This window comes from Sturnira hondurensis, unplaced genomic scaffold (genome assembly GCF_014824575.4).
Source record: "Sturnira hondurensis isolate 20B ecotype Veracruz unplaced genomic scaffold, ASM1482457v3 Scaffold0018525, whole genome shotgun sequence".
Taxonomy (NCBI): Eukaryota; Metazoa; Chordata; class Mammalia; order Chiroptera; family Phyllostomidae; genus Sturnira; species Sturnira hondurensis.
Genome location: NW_028091156.1, coordinates 8,658,192 through 8,671,395, shown reverse-complemented (window position 1 = coordinate 8,671,395; position 13,204 = coordinate 8,658,192). Strand labels below are relative to the sequence as shown.

General features: G+C 48.0%; 1 protein-coding gene across 1 annotated transcript in view; it reads right to left on the bottom strand.

The window, feature by feature from the left end:
- The window catches only part of USH2A (usherin), a 530,092-nt gene that overhangs the window by 27,096 nt on the left and 489,792 nt on the right, over positions 1–13,204 (bottom strand). Inside the window, exons 65-70 of the mRNA XM_037069500.1 lie at positions 11,098–11,307; positions 9,013–9,251; positions 8,062–8,270; positions 5,225–5,401; positions 3,836–3,919; positions 407–651 (exon numbers count right to left, since the gene is read on the bottom strand). Coding sequence (XP_036925395.1) covers positions 407–651; positions 3,836–3,919; positions 5,225–5,401; positions 8,062–8,270; positions 9,013–9,251; positions 11,098–11,307 — 1,164 coding nt within the window. The remainder of the gene's footprint in view (positions 1–406; positions 652–3,835; positions 3,920–5,224; positions 5,402–8,061; positions 8,271–9,012; positions 9,252–11,097; positions 11,308–13,204) is intronic.

The following is a 13,204-nucleotide window of genomic DNA, read 5'->3' as shown; positions in this document are numbered from 1 at the left end:
CCCATGTGTCTTAGTAACAAAACACCATAGACTTGCCTTACGCACCACAGAAATTGACTTCTCAAGTTCTGGAGGTTGGAAGTCCAACCTCAAGGTGCTGGAGGACCCAGAGCCTGGGGGTCCTGCTCCCTGGCTCATCGATGGGGGCTGTTCTTGCTCTGGCCTCTCAAGCAGGAAAGCCCATTCGTGATGGTGGACCCCTAATGTCCTAATCGCTTCCAAAGGCCCCACCTCCCAAAACCTTCACACTGAGGATTAGGATTTAACATAAGAATTTGGGGCGGGGGCAGCGTGGGGGGTGGCATTCAGTCCATAACACCAGTGATTCTACTGTGCAGCCAAAGTCAAGAATGTTCTAGAGTAATCCTCATGGTAGGAAATGCCCCCCCCCCTTTTAGAGACATACCATGTGGGTTTCCCTCGGTGGGTAGACACTCAGTGGGGACATCCTCTTCTGAACAGGCACTAAGGGAGGCCTCTCTCTGATGTAGGACTCCTTGAGGACCCTTCTCTGCAGGATCAGGGACAGAAAGATGGCCAGCAGGATCAGGCCCAGGACCGCCATGAGCACGATGAACCACAGCTCGCTGTAGAACTGCACGCCGCTGCTCCCGGGCCCCGTCTTCCCTCCCGGCGTGGTCAGCACCAGGCCTGCCAAACCCAGGGGCACAGAGGGGCAAGGTCACCCCAGAAGGCAGCCCTGTGGTCTCTTGCCCTGTTGTTGCACATGGTGGGCCACAGGGTGCTGCCCGTCTGCGCCTGTGTTCAGGTGGGGTGGGGGGGACTGTGCGTTGGGGGACTGCGAGGGGAGCTCACAGCCCCCAGAGACCTGGCTGACACGCGGCGGCTGCAAGTCACCGCTGCCTTGGCACGTTTGGGGGACCGATGGCAGGAAGGGGTGAGCAGACTTTTAGAAGGGTTGCAGAAGTAACCTTGAGGAAGGCCAGCTTCTATGTGGTTTTAATAGTAATACTGGCACAGGGGTCCCACTGAGGACTGAGACAGTGCTGTGACAGGACATGGCTTGGGGGCATCAGACCCATGCTTGTTTGCTTGCTTGCCTGCCAGCCTGCAGTCTGGACAGTCCTCGTGCCCAGGCCTCAGGCTGAATAGCGCAGGCTCTGGGAGTCATCAGCCAAGGGCCCCGGGAGGACCGTCTATGGGAGGAAAGGCTGCAGCCCCTGGATGTGCCCTTGATTTCTGTTCACACTGAGAGGTCTCGTAATATATGACTGCATAGGAGGCCTACTGAGGCAGCCCCTGTTTACTGAGCACTGACCTGGGGCCAGGCCCAGAGGGAGGGCTTTGCAGGGCCACGGAAGTGGGTGGCAGGGTCATCAAGACTGTGGCTGCGGGGACAGAAGGCATGAGCCCAGCAGAAAGGCCTGCAGGGGTCCCTCACGGTGGGAGAGCGCTGCTGGCTGGGGCGAGTGCTGACGTCCAAGAGGAAGAGGAACAAACAGACACAGGTGCAATGCCTTGGACAAACACCCCCCCCACACACACTTTTTAGCACCTCAGCCACTGGGCAGGCTGCTTGGCACATCGCACCCACATTCTCAGTGGACGATGGAAGGGTAGCATTCACACTGCGAGGAGAGGGTTGAAGGGGGGAGAGAAGGTGGTGGGAACAGAAATCAGAACCTCGTGACAGCAAGGATATGACTCTGTCAGCGCAAAGTCTACTTAGAACGGCCGTGAGGTTAAAAAAAGCTGACTGGCCAGGTGACTCAGCTGGTGGGAGCACTGTCCTGTACACCAAAAAGTTGTGGGTTCAACCCCTGGTTAGGGCGTGCGTGGGAAGTAACCAATCATTGTTTCTCTCTCACATCCAGGTTTCTCTCTCTCTAGCCCTTTCTCTAAGATAAAATTAAAAAAACAAAAAACAAAACCCATATCCTCTGATATCCTCCGTTGGAGATTTAAAAATGTCACTTTGCCCCTCTGGGGCCCTGCTCCCCACCTCGGAATGGGAGGTTGGAGTTGAAGCTCTACCCGACCCCCGGCAGGTGAGAGGGCCCTGGGTCGGGAACCAACATGCGTTGTGTGATTAACCCCAAACCGCCACCCGGGGTGTCCCCTCGAGGAGGTGAGTTCCCTGTGTGCATGGCGTGGGGCTGTAACTCCAGAAGCCGATGTGATGGGACCAGTGGGTCCCTTGCCCGAGCGGTCCCCGGGGAATGCAGGGCGGCCCGCCTGAGGGAAGCCCCAGGAAGGAACCAGCTCTCCCAGCAGCAGGAGGGGAGGGAGCCTTGCCTGTCCTTTCTGCTTACAGGCTGCCTCCCGGCAAGAGAACAGGAACGTTAGAAAAGTCATTATCGGAAAAATGAAAACGGACTCTGAATATTATCTGGACGCTCCACTGTGGACTTTTCCATAGCTCTGCACAGTCCTCAGTGTTTCCTTCTCTCCTCAATGGAAACTCTTGTTTTCAAAATCCTCTTCCGTTTCAAAGGACTTCATCCTTGCCCTGGCTGGGTCGCTCACGTGGTTAGAGCGTTGCCTCAATGTGCCAAGGGTGTGGGTTCGATCCCCGCTCAGGGCACATACATTAATCAACCAATGAGTGCATAAATAAGTGGGACAACAAATTGAGGGTTCTCTCTCTCGCCCCCTCTAAAATCAATAATAAAAAAGAAATACACATAGAAGACACCCATCAGTGTGCTTTTCCCTTTGCCCAACCTGGGGTCCAGGTCCCTTGTGTGAAGATCATGGGCTTGTTTAGAGAGCAGGCCCTCCTGACCCTGCCTCTGTGCCTGGGGCCTGGGAAACTGTGGAACAGACCAGCACACTGAGGGGATCCTGTGTACACCTGAACTTGAGAATCACTGCTTTTTTTTTTTTTTTTTGAGAATCACTGCTTCAAAAACAAAGTCTAGGCCAGAAAAACCAAACGCTGCATAAGTTTGGCAGGACATTCCTGGGGGTGTTCCGGCACCCCTCAGGCCTCCGCCTGTCCGCTTGTGCAGACACTGGAGTCACTATGAGAGTATCGTACGAAGTCTGCTCGCTTCTGCAGCTGCGACTAAGTACAATGAGGTAAACTCTGCCGTGGGTGGGGGCGGGGGTGGGGGGCAGTTATGTGAGGCGCTGTGAGATGCCGAGTTGTACATGGCATCCAGACAGGAAGTCTGGAACTATAACCTAAATTTATTATTGTACAGATTGAAACTCTCCTTGATAACAATATGTATGTTCACCTGTGTTTCAGAATTGTAGGACATGTTTATTTAAAAAACATGTTCCCAACTATGTTATGCTTCCAAATTTGATATAACATTCCTAACTGGGATTTAAAACAAGGTATCAGTCTCCACTATGCTCTCAAAAAAATTTTTTTGTGATAGTTTTCTAACATGCCTTTTGAAACAGTCAGTTTTACAGATATTAGAGTCAAAGATTGTGGGTAGAATTCAGTTCCCAAATTCCCCATTTTAGGCTCTGAACCTGCAATATTATTGTTACAATCAACACAAATCGGCATCAGAGCATTTTCTCTCTCCATCTGATCTCTCTCCTCCTACTTTCCCTGAAAAAGCATTTTAGGGGAACCAAGTCTTCTGTGCGGCTCTTGACTGACAGAATCTGTGCCTAGGAGAGTTCAGTTCTCTCTCTGTTCCTACAAGTCAATCATTTGGCATTTCCACAGTCTGTCCTAACTCCTTGCCTGGTGTCGGTTCTACGAGGACTTTTGAAGATTTCCCACAATGACACCACGCGATTCCTCCCAACCATCAGTGCTGGTCCTTTAGCAGGAGTGTGCATAAGCAAACGCATGTTTCTTGAGAACCAAGAGGCGCGACAGGAAGCAGAACGCGGGGGAGATGTTTACCCAGTCCAGTAGCGGTGTCGTACCGGATGAACGGCGTCTGAACGCTCCCTTCCTCCGTGGTGCACGTGACCTGGAAGAAGAAGGCTGCACAGAAGGTCAGTGGCTCGCCACACAACACCCCGCACGGCGGGCGCACCTTCAGAAGGACAAGGTATCACAGCATGAAAAAGTCTGACAGCAGGCTTCCAGGGCAAAATGTGAGGTTCTGCCTAATACGCAGCCTTATTTCTAATTTCATGATTACCAAGCAAAGTGGCTATAATTAGTGTACTAACGGGATAGTTATATGCATACATATATTATTTAATTAAGCTTCTAAATTAAAGAAGCCTAGAGCTTATATAGCAAAGTTACAGAATTCCCAGAGGAGACAGGATGATACACGGAGTGGACCTTGTTCTGCGTATGGGCTGCACCTGTTCCTTTAAAACTTACAGTGACCTTTCGCTCAGTGAGCTGATTTCTTGCTAAACAGGAGCACTCAGAAGGGATCGTGGAACTCAAATGAGCTAGATACTGATTTCAATAGCCAGGAACCTGAGAGAGGCGAGAGGTGAAAGGCCAGCTTCCTGCCCCAACCGGCTGCCCAGGTGACCGAGACCTAAGGCCACGAAGATGTGTAGCTCGACTGCTCTGAAAATGGCATCAACAGCATTTAAATACCACAAATGCAATGCCAGAGCTCACCGTTTACCTGTGCTTGTAGCCAAAATAAATAGTATTTTCAAGAAAACAAAAAAGCAAAAACACTAATTCACTCACTGTATGAATCCAGATTGCTTAAAACAGTTTCACAGGTTGGTCCTGCACCACACAGATCATTCAAAAATACTTAATGCCTCGTGAAGCCTTTTCTCATTTCAGGGGGAAAACCAGACAAAGCTGAGGTAGAACGCAGAATTAAATAAGGAGAAGGAATTCGGTTTCAGAGGGAAAAGTGTCATTACTTCAGGGCCAGACAGCCAGGCTGGTTCCGAAAAGCCCTTCCTCGGGGCCCTTCGAGTCGGAGGTGGTCACTGCCTGATGGGGCTGCACTTGGAGGCTGCAGAAGCATCCGGAAAATCGCCAGGTCCCTGGACACACACTATTTCAGGACTCCCCCTGCCTGCCTCTGGGAGCTTCTTCTCCTGTGAACCTGACCTGCCCTCCAGTCTGGTCCCCACGAGGGGACACCCGTGTCACACAGGGGCAGCCCTCTCCCGCATTGCAATATCCTTGTGCCAGGCAGCAAAGAGGAGGGAAATTCGCATTTACTTCCGAGCAGTAGCTTTTCCACGAGAAGGGGTCACTTCCACTGAGACATGTTCACGGTGAACCTCCGCTGGCCACCACACAGGGCAACCATTTCGGGAAGCTGGGGGACTGAGCACTTTGACCTCACACACTCACTTCTGTCCACCGTCCTTGGGAGGTGAAGGGCGGTGTCCAGGCCCCGGTACAGGCGCTGGCCCCCGTCGGTCAGCACGAACTCCTTCAGCGGGCCGTGCAGGAGGAAGGAGTTGCTCCAGTCGACGCACACCGTTGTCAGGTTGCTGTCCACCGTGAAGGGGGCTCGGTACTGAGGGGCTGCGGGGAGAGGGGGACGCCATGAAAACGGCCACCTCTGAGTGGGAGCCGGTGTCTGCCCTTTTGTTTTTAAATATAAGCAACAGCAACATTTGTGGCATGGCTAGAATCCTTCCTATGGTCATCAGAGTTTTAAACAACGGGCATGGGAAGAGAGAAGAGCACCAGCAGGGACATCACGGGATGGTTTTGCAGCAATACTGCACCTGTGTGCCCCCCCCCCCCCCCCGATCAACGGAGAGCTGTGTTGGATGGAATAAAACCACTGACACGCCATGTTCTGCTTGCAACAGAACCCTGGCGCTCATATTTTGTTGCTTTTTCCTCCTTCTAACAGGTGAAATATCCTTAACCCTGTTAACTACAGTAGATAGCTATTTTTTCATATCAAGTCAATATTTATTGCTACGAAGCCCCAAGGACTAGATGAAGTGAATACATCCCCCCCCTCCCTAAACCCAACTGCTTAGATGGTGAGTGATGTGTGTTTGGCACCGTTTGTTTGGAAAGCTGTTTCTGGAGCCCTTCGTTTGTTTCCTGAGATAGCAGAAAAGCCTTGCAAACAGCAATTTTTTGGGTGCAGTAATTCATTGCACTGGCTGATCGGTCAGTAGCACAGCCCATTAGTACATGATCAAGCCCAGGCCTCCTAATTGTTACATCCGACCTGAAAGCAACATTCGGAGTGTTTCCCAGGCATGTGCTTCCTTTACATTTCAGCTCCTTCACTGTAGCAAAGGGAAGAAGAAGCCTTCCCTGAAGCTCCTCTTTCAAGTGAATAATTTTTGTAGACACAAATGAAGGAATCCCATATCATCTTTTAAGTCAAAAGAGATGGACATCATGAGAACCTGTTTTCTCCAAAATAACCAATAGAGTTGTGACAGCATTAAGATCCATCTACACACTAAGAAAAGAAGGTGCTAGAAGTACATTGGGTGTCCTTTTTCTTTAAAAATTACACCCACCTGTTGCTAATGTTCAGAACTATAACAGATGAAGGCATAATTCGTGCTTTTGTGATCATAAAACCCAACCGTGAAGACAAATGTCTTAGCTTTCAAAAGGAAACATTTTCATCAAGCCATAAGTTGTTTTTTTTTCTGTGAATAGTAAAGCACGAGATATCAAGCCCTACTTAAATATCTGGTTTTCCAACACAAATGTTGCCTAATATCACAGCGGACATACTGCATGTGGCTGGACTTCCGTCTGTCCAGTCAAGAGAGTCCCACATTTCTCTATATCAGAAGGGTACAAAATGGAGACAAGGCTTGTCAATCGTAGAAGCACAGAGAGGAGCTTAGTCTGCCTTTCAGAATTTGGAGATCTTTCTGAGCAAAGGAGTAATCAGACAATCAAAATCAGAAACAAGGGGTTTGGAGACAGCCCCCCCTTCCCGCCCCCAGCACCTGCTAGAATTTGATGTCACTCAGCCCTGAAGACAGTCTTTGCTGCGTGTTTATGTGACCACGTTAACTCTCACTTTTACCAGGGCCAATGCTGATGGCTGAAGAGGTGCTGGGGATCTGATACGATATTTCTGGAAGGCTAGATGGCAGTAAGGACCCCAAGACGTGGAGCGTTAAAACACCCCATGCAGTGAATGCCATGCATCGAAATTTAACTGAAGATGAGAATCTGATGTTCAAACAAAGGACTGTTCACCGAGAAGTTCCTCACCTCTTTTATAAAAGGAAAAATTGGCGACAACCAAAATGCCCAAGTAAATCATAGGATGGAATATCATACCGCCATTACACTGGGTGGCTGAAGATTTTTTTTTAATGCCATGGGAAATGCAAATAAAATGATGTAATAAAACATACCAAAAAATTTTAATTCTAGGATGATCTCAGCCATGTAAGAAAAACTACTCAAAGGAAGGATATGAAAGGAACAGAGCATCCCAACTATTAGCAGTGGTTGCTTCTGCATGGGGGGATTATCAGCAGGACCAGCTTCCCAGGTGTGTTACCTGTGCCACTGAGCAGGTAACAGGTGTGTTACCTATGCAGAGTCCCGGACAGGGGCGGATGCTCTAAGTCTCGGAATTCCTTATGATTTTTGAACGAGGAACTTCATATTTTCCTTTTCCAGTGGGTCCCCCAATTACGCAGCTGAATCTAAGTACTTGATTCTTAATGGTTTGTGTTTGCCAACAATATACACATGTATGTTACAAAGTCTAATGAGCATTTACTTTATAGAAATGTAAGGAGGCCTCGATTAATTAGTTACTTGTCCTTTTCTGGGACTCAGGGGGCCTCTGCTTTTCCGGACGCTGCCATGGCTCAGCGCTGTATGGAAATGCTGCCCACTATGTAATTTGAGAAGAAAGGAAGTGGCAAACTCCTTTAAAAAAGTCTCTGTTCTCTGTCTATTTTCTTTCTTCCCATTCATCCACTCTTCTAAATTGGGTTCACCCCACTGCACATGGAAAATCTCACTAGATTCGCCCTTGATCTCCAGGTTATTAAACGCAAGAGGCATTTTTTTTCTAATAGTCATCTTCATCGACACCTCAGTAGCAGTCATCGGAATTAGACCCTCACTCCAATCCTTTTATGAAACTGGTTTTCCCCACTTTTCATGACAAGTCTCGCCCGGTTGTCATGATGCTCTCTCTCTGGCTTACGGTGGCGGCCGCTTCTACTCACATTCTTTCTGAGTGGTGAAGCTGATCCACTCGGAAGCTGCGCTGCCCGCCTCGTTGTGGGCCACGACTCTCAGCCTGTAGGCGGTGTAAGGCTGCAGACCGCCCAGGCTGGCTGTCGGCCCCGGCCCCTTGTACTTTGTCTGCGGCTGGCTGGGGGCGCAGGGGGTGTTTGCATCGGGAGAGCAAGCCCCGTGCAACTGGAGCTCATAGCTAGGAAAAGAATGGACACGGCAAGAGAAAATGGGCCATGGAATTAGTTCAACTCACCTGTAAAACTGGTTATATTTTCTAAGAAGACCTTTTGTTTTCACTGAAGGACAAGCTCTGAACTCTCCACGTGTGGGAAACTGCTCTGAGACATACTTTACTTAACACTGTGGAAAATGGGCAGCAGCGGAGACAAGAGCAGTCACACACTTAATACATGTTGCTGTCAACCCAGAGACCAGCCATCCTTGTTGGGAGAGATAAGATACTTCTCTCTCTTTACAGGAAGCTGATAAAATTGTTCCCCTCTGTGGAAAATGAAGAAAATCTTTTCTCCTCTGATTATTTTGAGTGAAACAACTTTTTACTTCTTCCAAGCCATGGCTCATTTCAACACTGTAAATTAGATCAAGGAAATTCTGACTTAACCCCAGAACTTTTCTGCTCCAGTTGAGGCTACAGAATGGATCCTTTGAGAACCACGAGGAGAAGCAAATCTCCTCAGTGAGTGCAAACATATGGCATCGTCTTCCTGACTTAAAGACAGTTTTGTGGTTCTCCTTTCTGTCCTTCGTTGATATTATGATTTAAAACACATTGCGGGGAACATTGCCACTGAAATCAACATGTTTGTCTCATTAGCTATAGGTATCTGTTCACTAAGCACCTCTTTCTTGGGGGGAGCTGGGCTATTCAGTTTGCATGTCGCATTCTGGTGTATTTGTTCTTCCAGCTGATCAGTTACCTTAGGATGACACCATTGGGGAAGAGCGGGGGACCCCACTGGCAGGAGGCTGTCCTGGAGGCCAGCGTCTGGACTCGGGGCGAGGACAGGCCCGAGGGAGGAGCAGGCCGTGTCCTCAGCTCCGCGGTGGGACCTCTGCTGCAGCAGCTGACGCACGTGCAGGCCTCCACGCCGATGCAGTAGGTGGTGAAGGGCCGCAGGCCGTGGAGGGTCTGCTGGGTGGCCAGGCCTTCTGACAGCTGCAGGACGGAGAAGGCTTAGGAGGCTGCGTCCGAAACACAGGTGAGGGCACAGGTGCATGGGGACCCCACCTCCCACGGCGGGAGCGCACGCCAGGGAGTCCGGGAGAGGCACCGTGGCTGTAGCTGGTATTTACCATCAAGGGATTACCAACCCATTGGAGAGGCATGACTGAGACGTGCGGAAATGTAACCATTTAACAGTTAGGTCGAAGTCTGAGGTGGTCATCAGATAGAAATCATACGCTGTCTTTGACCATCAAAAGATACTAGAAAATGGCACAAAATGCACAAAATTTTGATAAAATTCTGTGACCCTCAGAATGATGCCTTAAAAAAATCTGTATTTGAATTATAGTCCTACTCAACATTCTCTAAAGTCCATATTCTGCCATTGTTATTTGCACATAATTTTGGGGTAAAAAAATCCCTTCAAATCCAAGTTAGAGTTGGGTACTCAAGAGCTTAAAATATGTATTTAATACATCTGTATATTTTTATATTGTATATTTTATATATATCTAAAAGTCTATCTTTTTTATATATATCTAACAGTCTATCTTTTTTTCTCTGAGGGTATTGGTTGTATGAAATAGCATAGTCTTTTCCACAATGATCTTTGTTACATTATAAACTTTTTGGCTTATTTACTTACTTTTTTACCTCACTGTGGTTTTGTTAAGAATTCTTTGGGACAGAAGCCTTCAGAAACTAAAAACTAATTTCCACATTGACATAAACAAAATGTGATTAAGAGGAGCTATCTGCTATCGGAAAAAAAGTTGCCTGCAATGCATTACAAATATAAATTATTTTAGTTTATTAATATTATCATTGTATAAGCATGGATAATCAAGAGTTGATTGTATTTACATCATCTATATTTATTGAATACGAAGCCCTGTAGGAAGTATGCTAATTCTCCTTTAACACTCAATAGGAGATTTCCTTGTATCTGAGAGTTGTCTTGCAAAATTGTGTTTTGGTACGTATGGGGCTCTGGCCTCTGCAGATTTCCACACACTTGCCCAAATCATTGCCTAAATAATATATAATGTAATCCTGGGCTGTGCACAATTTCTCTCCGAGGTTTACGTGAACAAAGTATTGCAGACTACACTTGTTCATGAGAAATGGAAGGGCGACAGAGGAAAGAGAGGCCTCCACTCACTGGCTTTCGGTCTCTTCATTTCAATCGTGCAGGAACTGGTCTCATTGATTATCAATGACCCTTCAGCCACTGGCTGGCATGAAAGCTGATGTCCCCAAACAGCCATCCCATGTCTCCGATGGGCCCTGGATGTGGCTACACAGCTTTGTTGACTAAGCTGTTTTGCACTCTCTTGCAACACGCTAGAACTTTCTCAAAGTCGCCAAAAGGAAGACTGCATTTCCAGGATGTTCCAGCAATTTTCAAATGCCAACATGAGGATCCCAAGGGTAGTCTTCGTTCTAATTTTTCTCTTTTGCAGAGTGCCATGGCCGTCACCAACATGGCCATCTGTCTGCCCCTTACTCTAGGCCACTCACTAGTACACTGAGTGCTAAGGTGCATTTTCTAACTAAATTAATTTCATTTTATTACCTGTGGAGTCGTAGGTCTCTCGCAACACTTGTGGGGTCTTTACCACCACCTGCAGCAGCTCTCTGCCTGAGCATGACACACTGTCTGTGTGCATCCTATTTCTTCTTAGAGGGATCTTTCTGCCTCTAAGTTCACCCCGGGGCCACTGAGAGCAGATGCACAAGAAACAAGAACCAAGGAGAAGAGAAGGCAAGGGCATCGCGGTTTACAGAAAACAAATAAGTGACCCAGTCCTAGACTTTGAGTTTAGGGGACACTCACCACCACCTCGGCAGCGCCGGTGCTGTTGGAGAACAACCTGTAGAGACTGATGACCCCGTTAGGCTTCCCAGGGGCGCTGATGTTGACCACCGCTTGCGTGGAAGACACTGCGTGGAACCTGGGGGCCCTGAGACCTTCCGGGGGGGCGGGTCCGGTCCTGCACCGTGTCCAGCTACTGGGGGCTTTCCCTGCTGAATTCACCGCCCAGACCTTTCAAGAGAAATCAGAAAGAGCAGTCAAAAGCAGGTCAAGCTCGGGCCAAAACAAAAAGTGGGCAACCCGAAGTGACCGCACACAATAGCACGAGACACACTTCGATCTTGCAACTCTGTGATGGTGCAGGAGTTTGAGCCCTTCCTCGCTCATGGCTTCTCTGCCCTTGTGAACACAGAGGGGCCACTGCAGAGCCCCGATCCCAGAACCCAGCAGCTGATTCAGGCCTGATGAAAAACCACCGGTCTCCAAGCACAGGCGACGTGACGTTTGTCAGCTTCTGCAGACTGGATGGCTCTGCAGACTACTTAAAAACTCAGCAATTCTGAAACACTGGCCCCACCAAATCTGCATGAAAATTAGATTTTCCTTTCATCAAGGAGGGAATAAACATATGGAAGGGGGTATAATCTTATTTATCAAGAACTATTTGTATAATTAAGCACGAATATCCTAAAAGGTTGCCTTAGGTCATCATTTGCATGAGTAAGTAATTTGTAGAATGTCAGGTACAATAGACAGAGTAGATGGATGTGTGAGTGTATAGGGTTAAATTAGGCCCAATAAGAGCCAACTACACAGTGATCAATCAGAATGATAGATCTAAATGGCAATACAAGAAGACTGTCTGTGTGTTTAGGAGTGCCAGTATCCCTTAGTAAGCTTTCGTCTTGTGCAGTTTAACTTCAGGATTTTTTTTTTCTCATTTGGTGTTTTCTTTCTATCTGTCTACCTACCTATCTACCTACCTACCTACCTACCTACCCACCCATCCCTCTCTCCCTCCCTCCATCTATCCCTCCCTCCCTCCCTCCATCTGAATTTGCCCTGAACTTTTAAATACACACCTGGAAAATGTGTTTGGTTCTACAATCCGTACTTTCTAGCTGTGTGCCATGTTAAGGAAACATGAAGAACTTCCAAAATCCAAGACAGTTAAGAAAGAAACTACAGGAGAACACTTTGCAGTGAGAGTTCAGTTTTATTTTTGTTTGTTTTGCTTTGACCTCAACAATATCTTCAAGAGAACAAACATTAGAGAGCATTTTGGTAGTTAGGCCAACTCCTGTGAGTGTTTCCCTACATTTTTTCGGGGGGAAGGGTGGATTCCTTTGGAAAAGTAAAACTTCTGATGTTGAATTGCCCTTGGATGGCTGTCAAATGCAAATCTCCAGCCCCTTGCTGATAGGATTGCCAGAAGCCCCAGATTTAAAAGAGAGGACTAACCTACTTCCATAGAGGCACTGGCCTTCTCTAGAGTTCTGATACCGTCTCTCGTCATTTGCATGATAATTACTTCATTTGTATAAACTCTACACTCAACAGAGCACTTTAACATGTGTTAGCTGGCTTAGCCCTCACAACACAACCTTGTAGGGTGGCTGGAGAGCACGTTGCCCCACTTTGACAGGTGAGGAAAGTAAGTCTCCATAAACGTCACTCTGTTGTTCAACGTGCCAGAAATTTCAAGAGCGGAAACTAGAACTCTGCTCTCCGATAAACACTTCCATCGCTCTCTCCGGTAAACTGTGCGTTTCATTCTGTAGGTCCTCCATAACGCATAAATGAGTCACTGAGAATCAAGGCAGTTAAATAAACTGGCCCACAGGCAAATACCTGCAATTCTGGAGTAGAATCCGGAACGTGCAAGGATGGATGGATGTGCTCAGGTTGCATCAGGTGATGGAGGTTGATCTTGAAAGGCACAGGGAAGTAGGAGAAGGAAGGAAGAGCCGGCTTCCTGGAAACCAGAGCTCAGGTCAATGTACCTTGATAGCTGCTTTACAGTAGTTCCTTCAGAAAGGGCCAAGGTCAGGGTTAGAGGGCAGCCTACTGAAGAGGTCAGATTTTGGGATGGAGAAGAAAGTGTCCCTGGCTCCTCAGTCACTCCAGA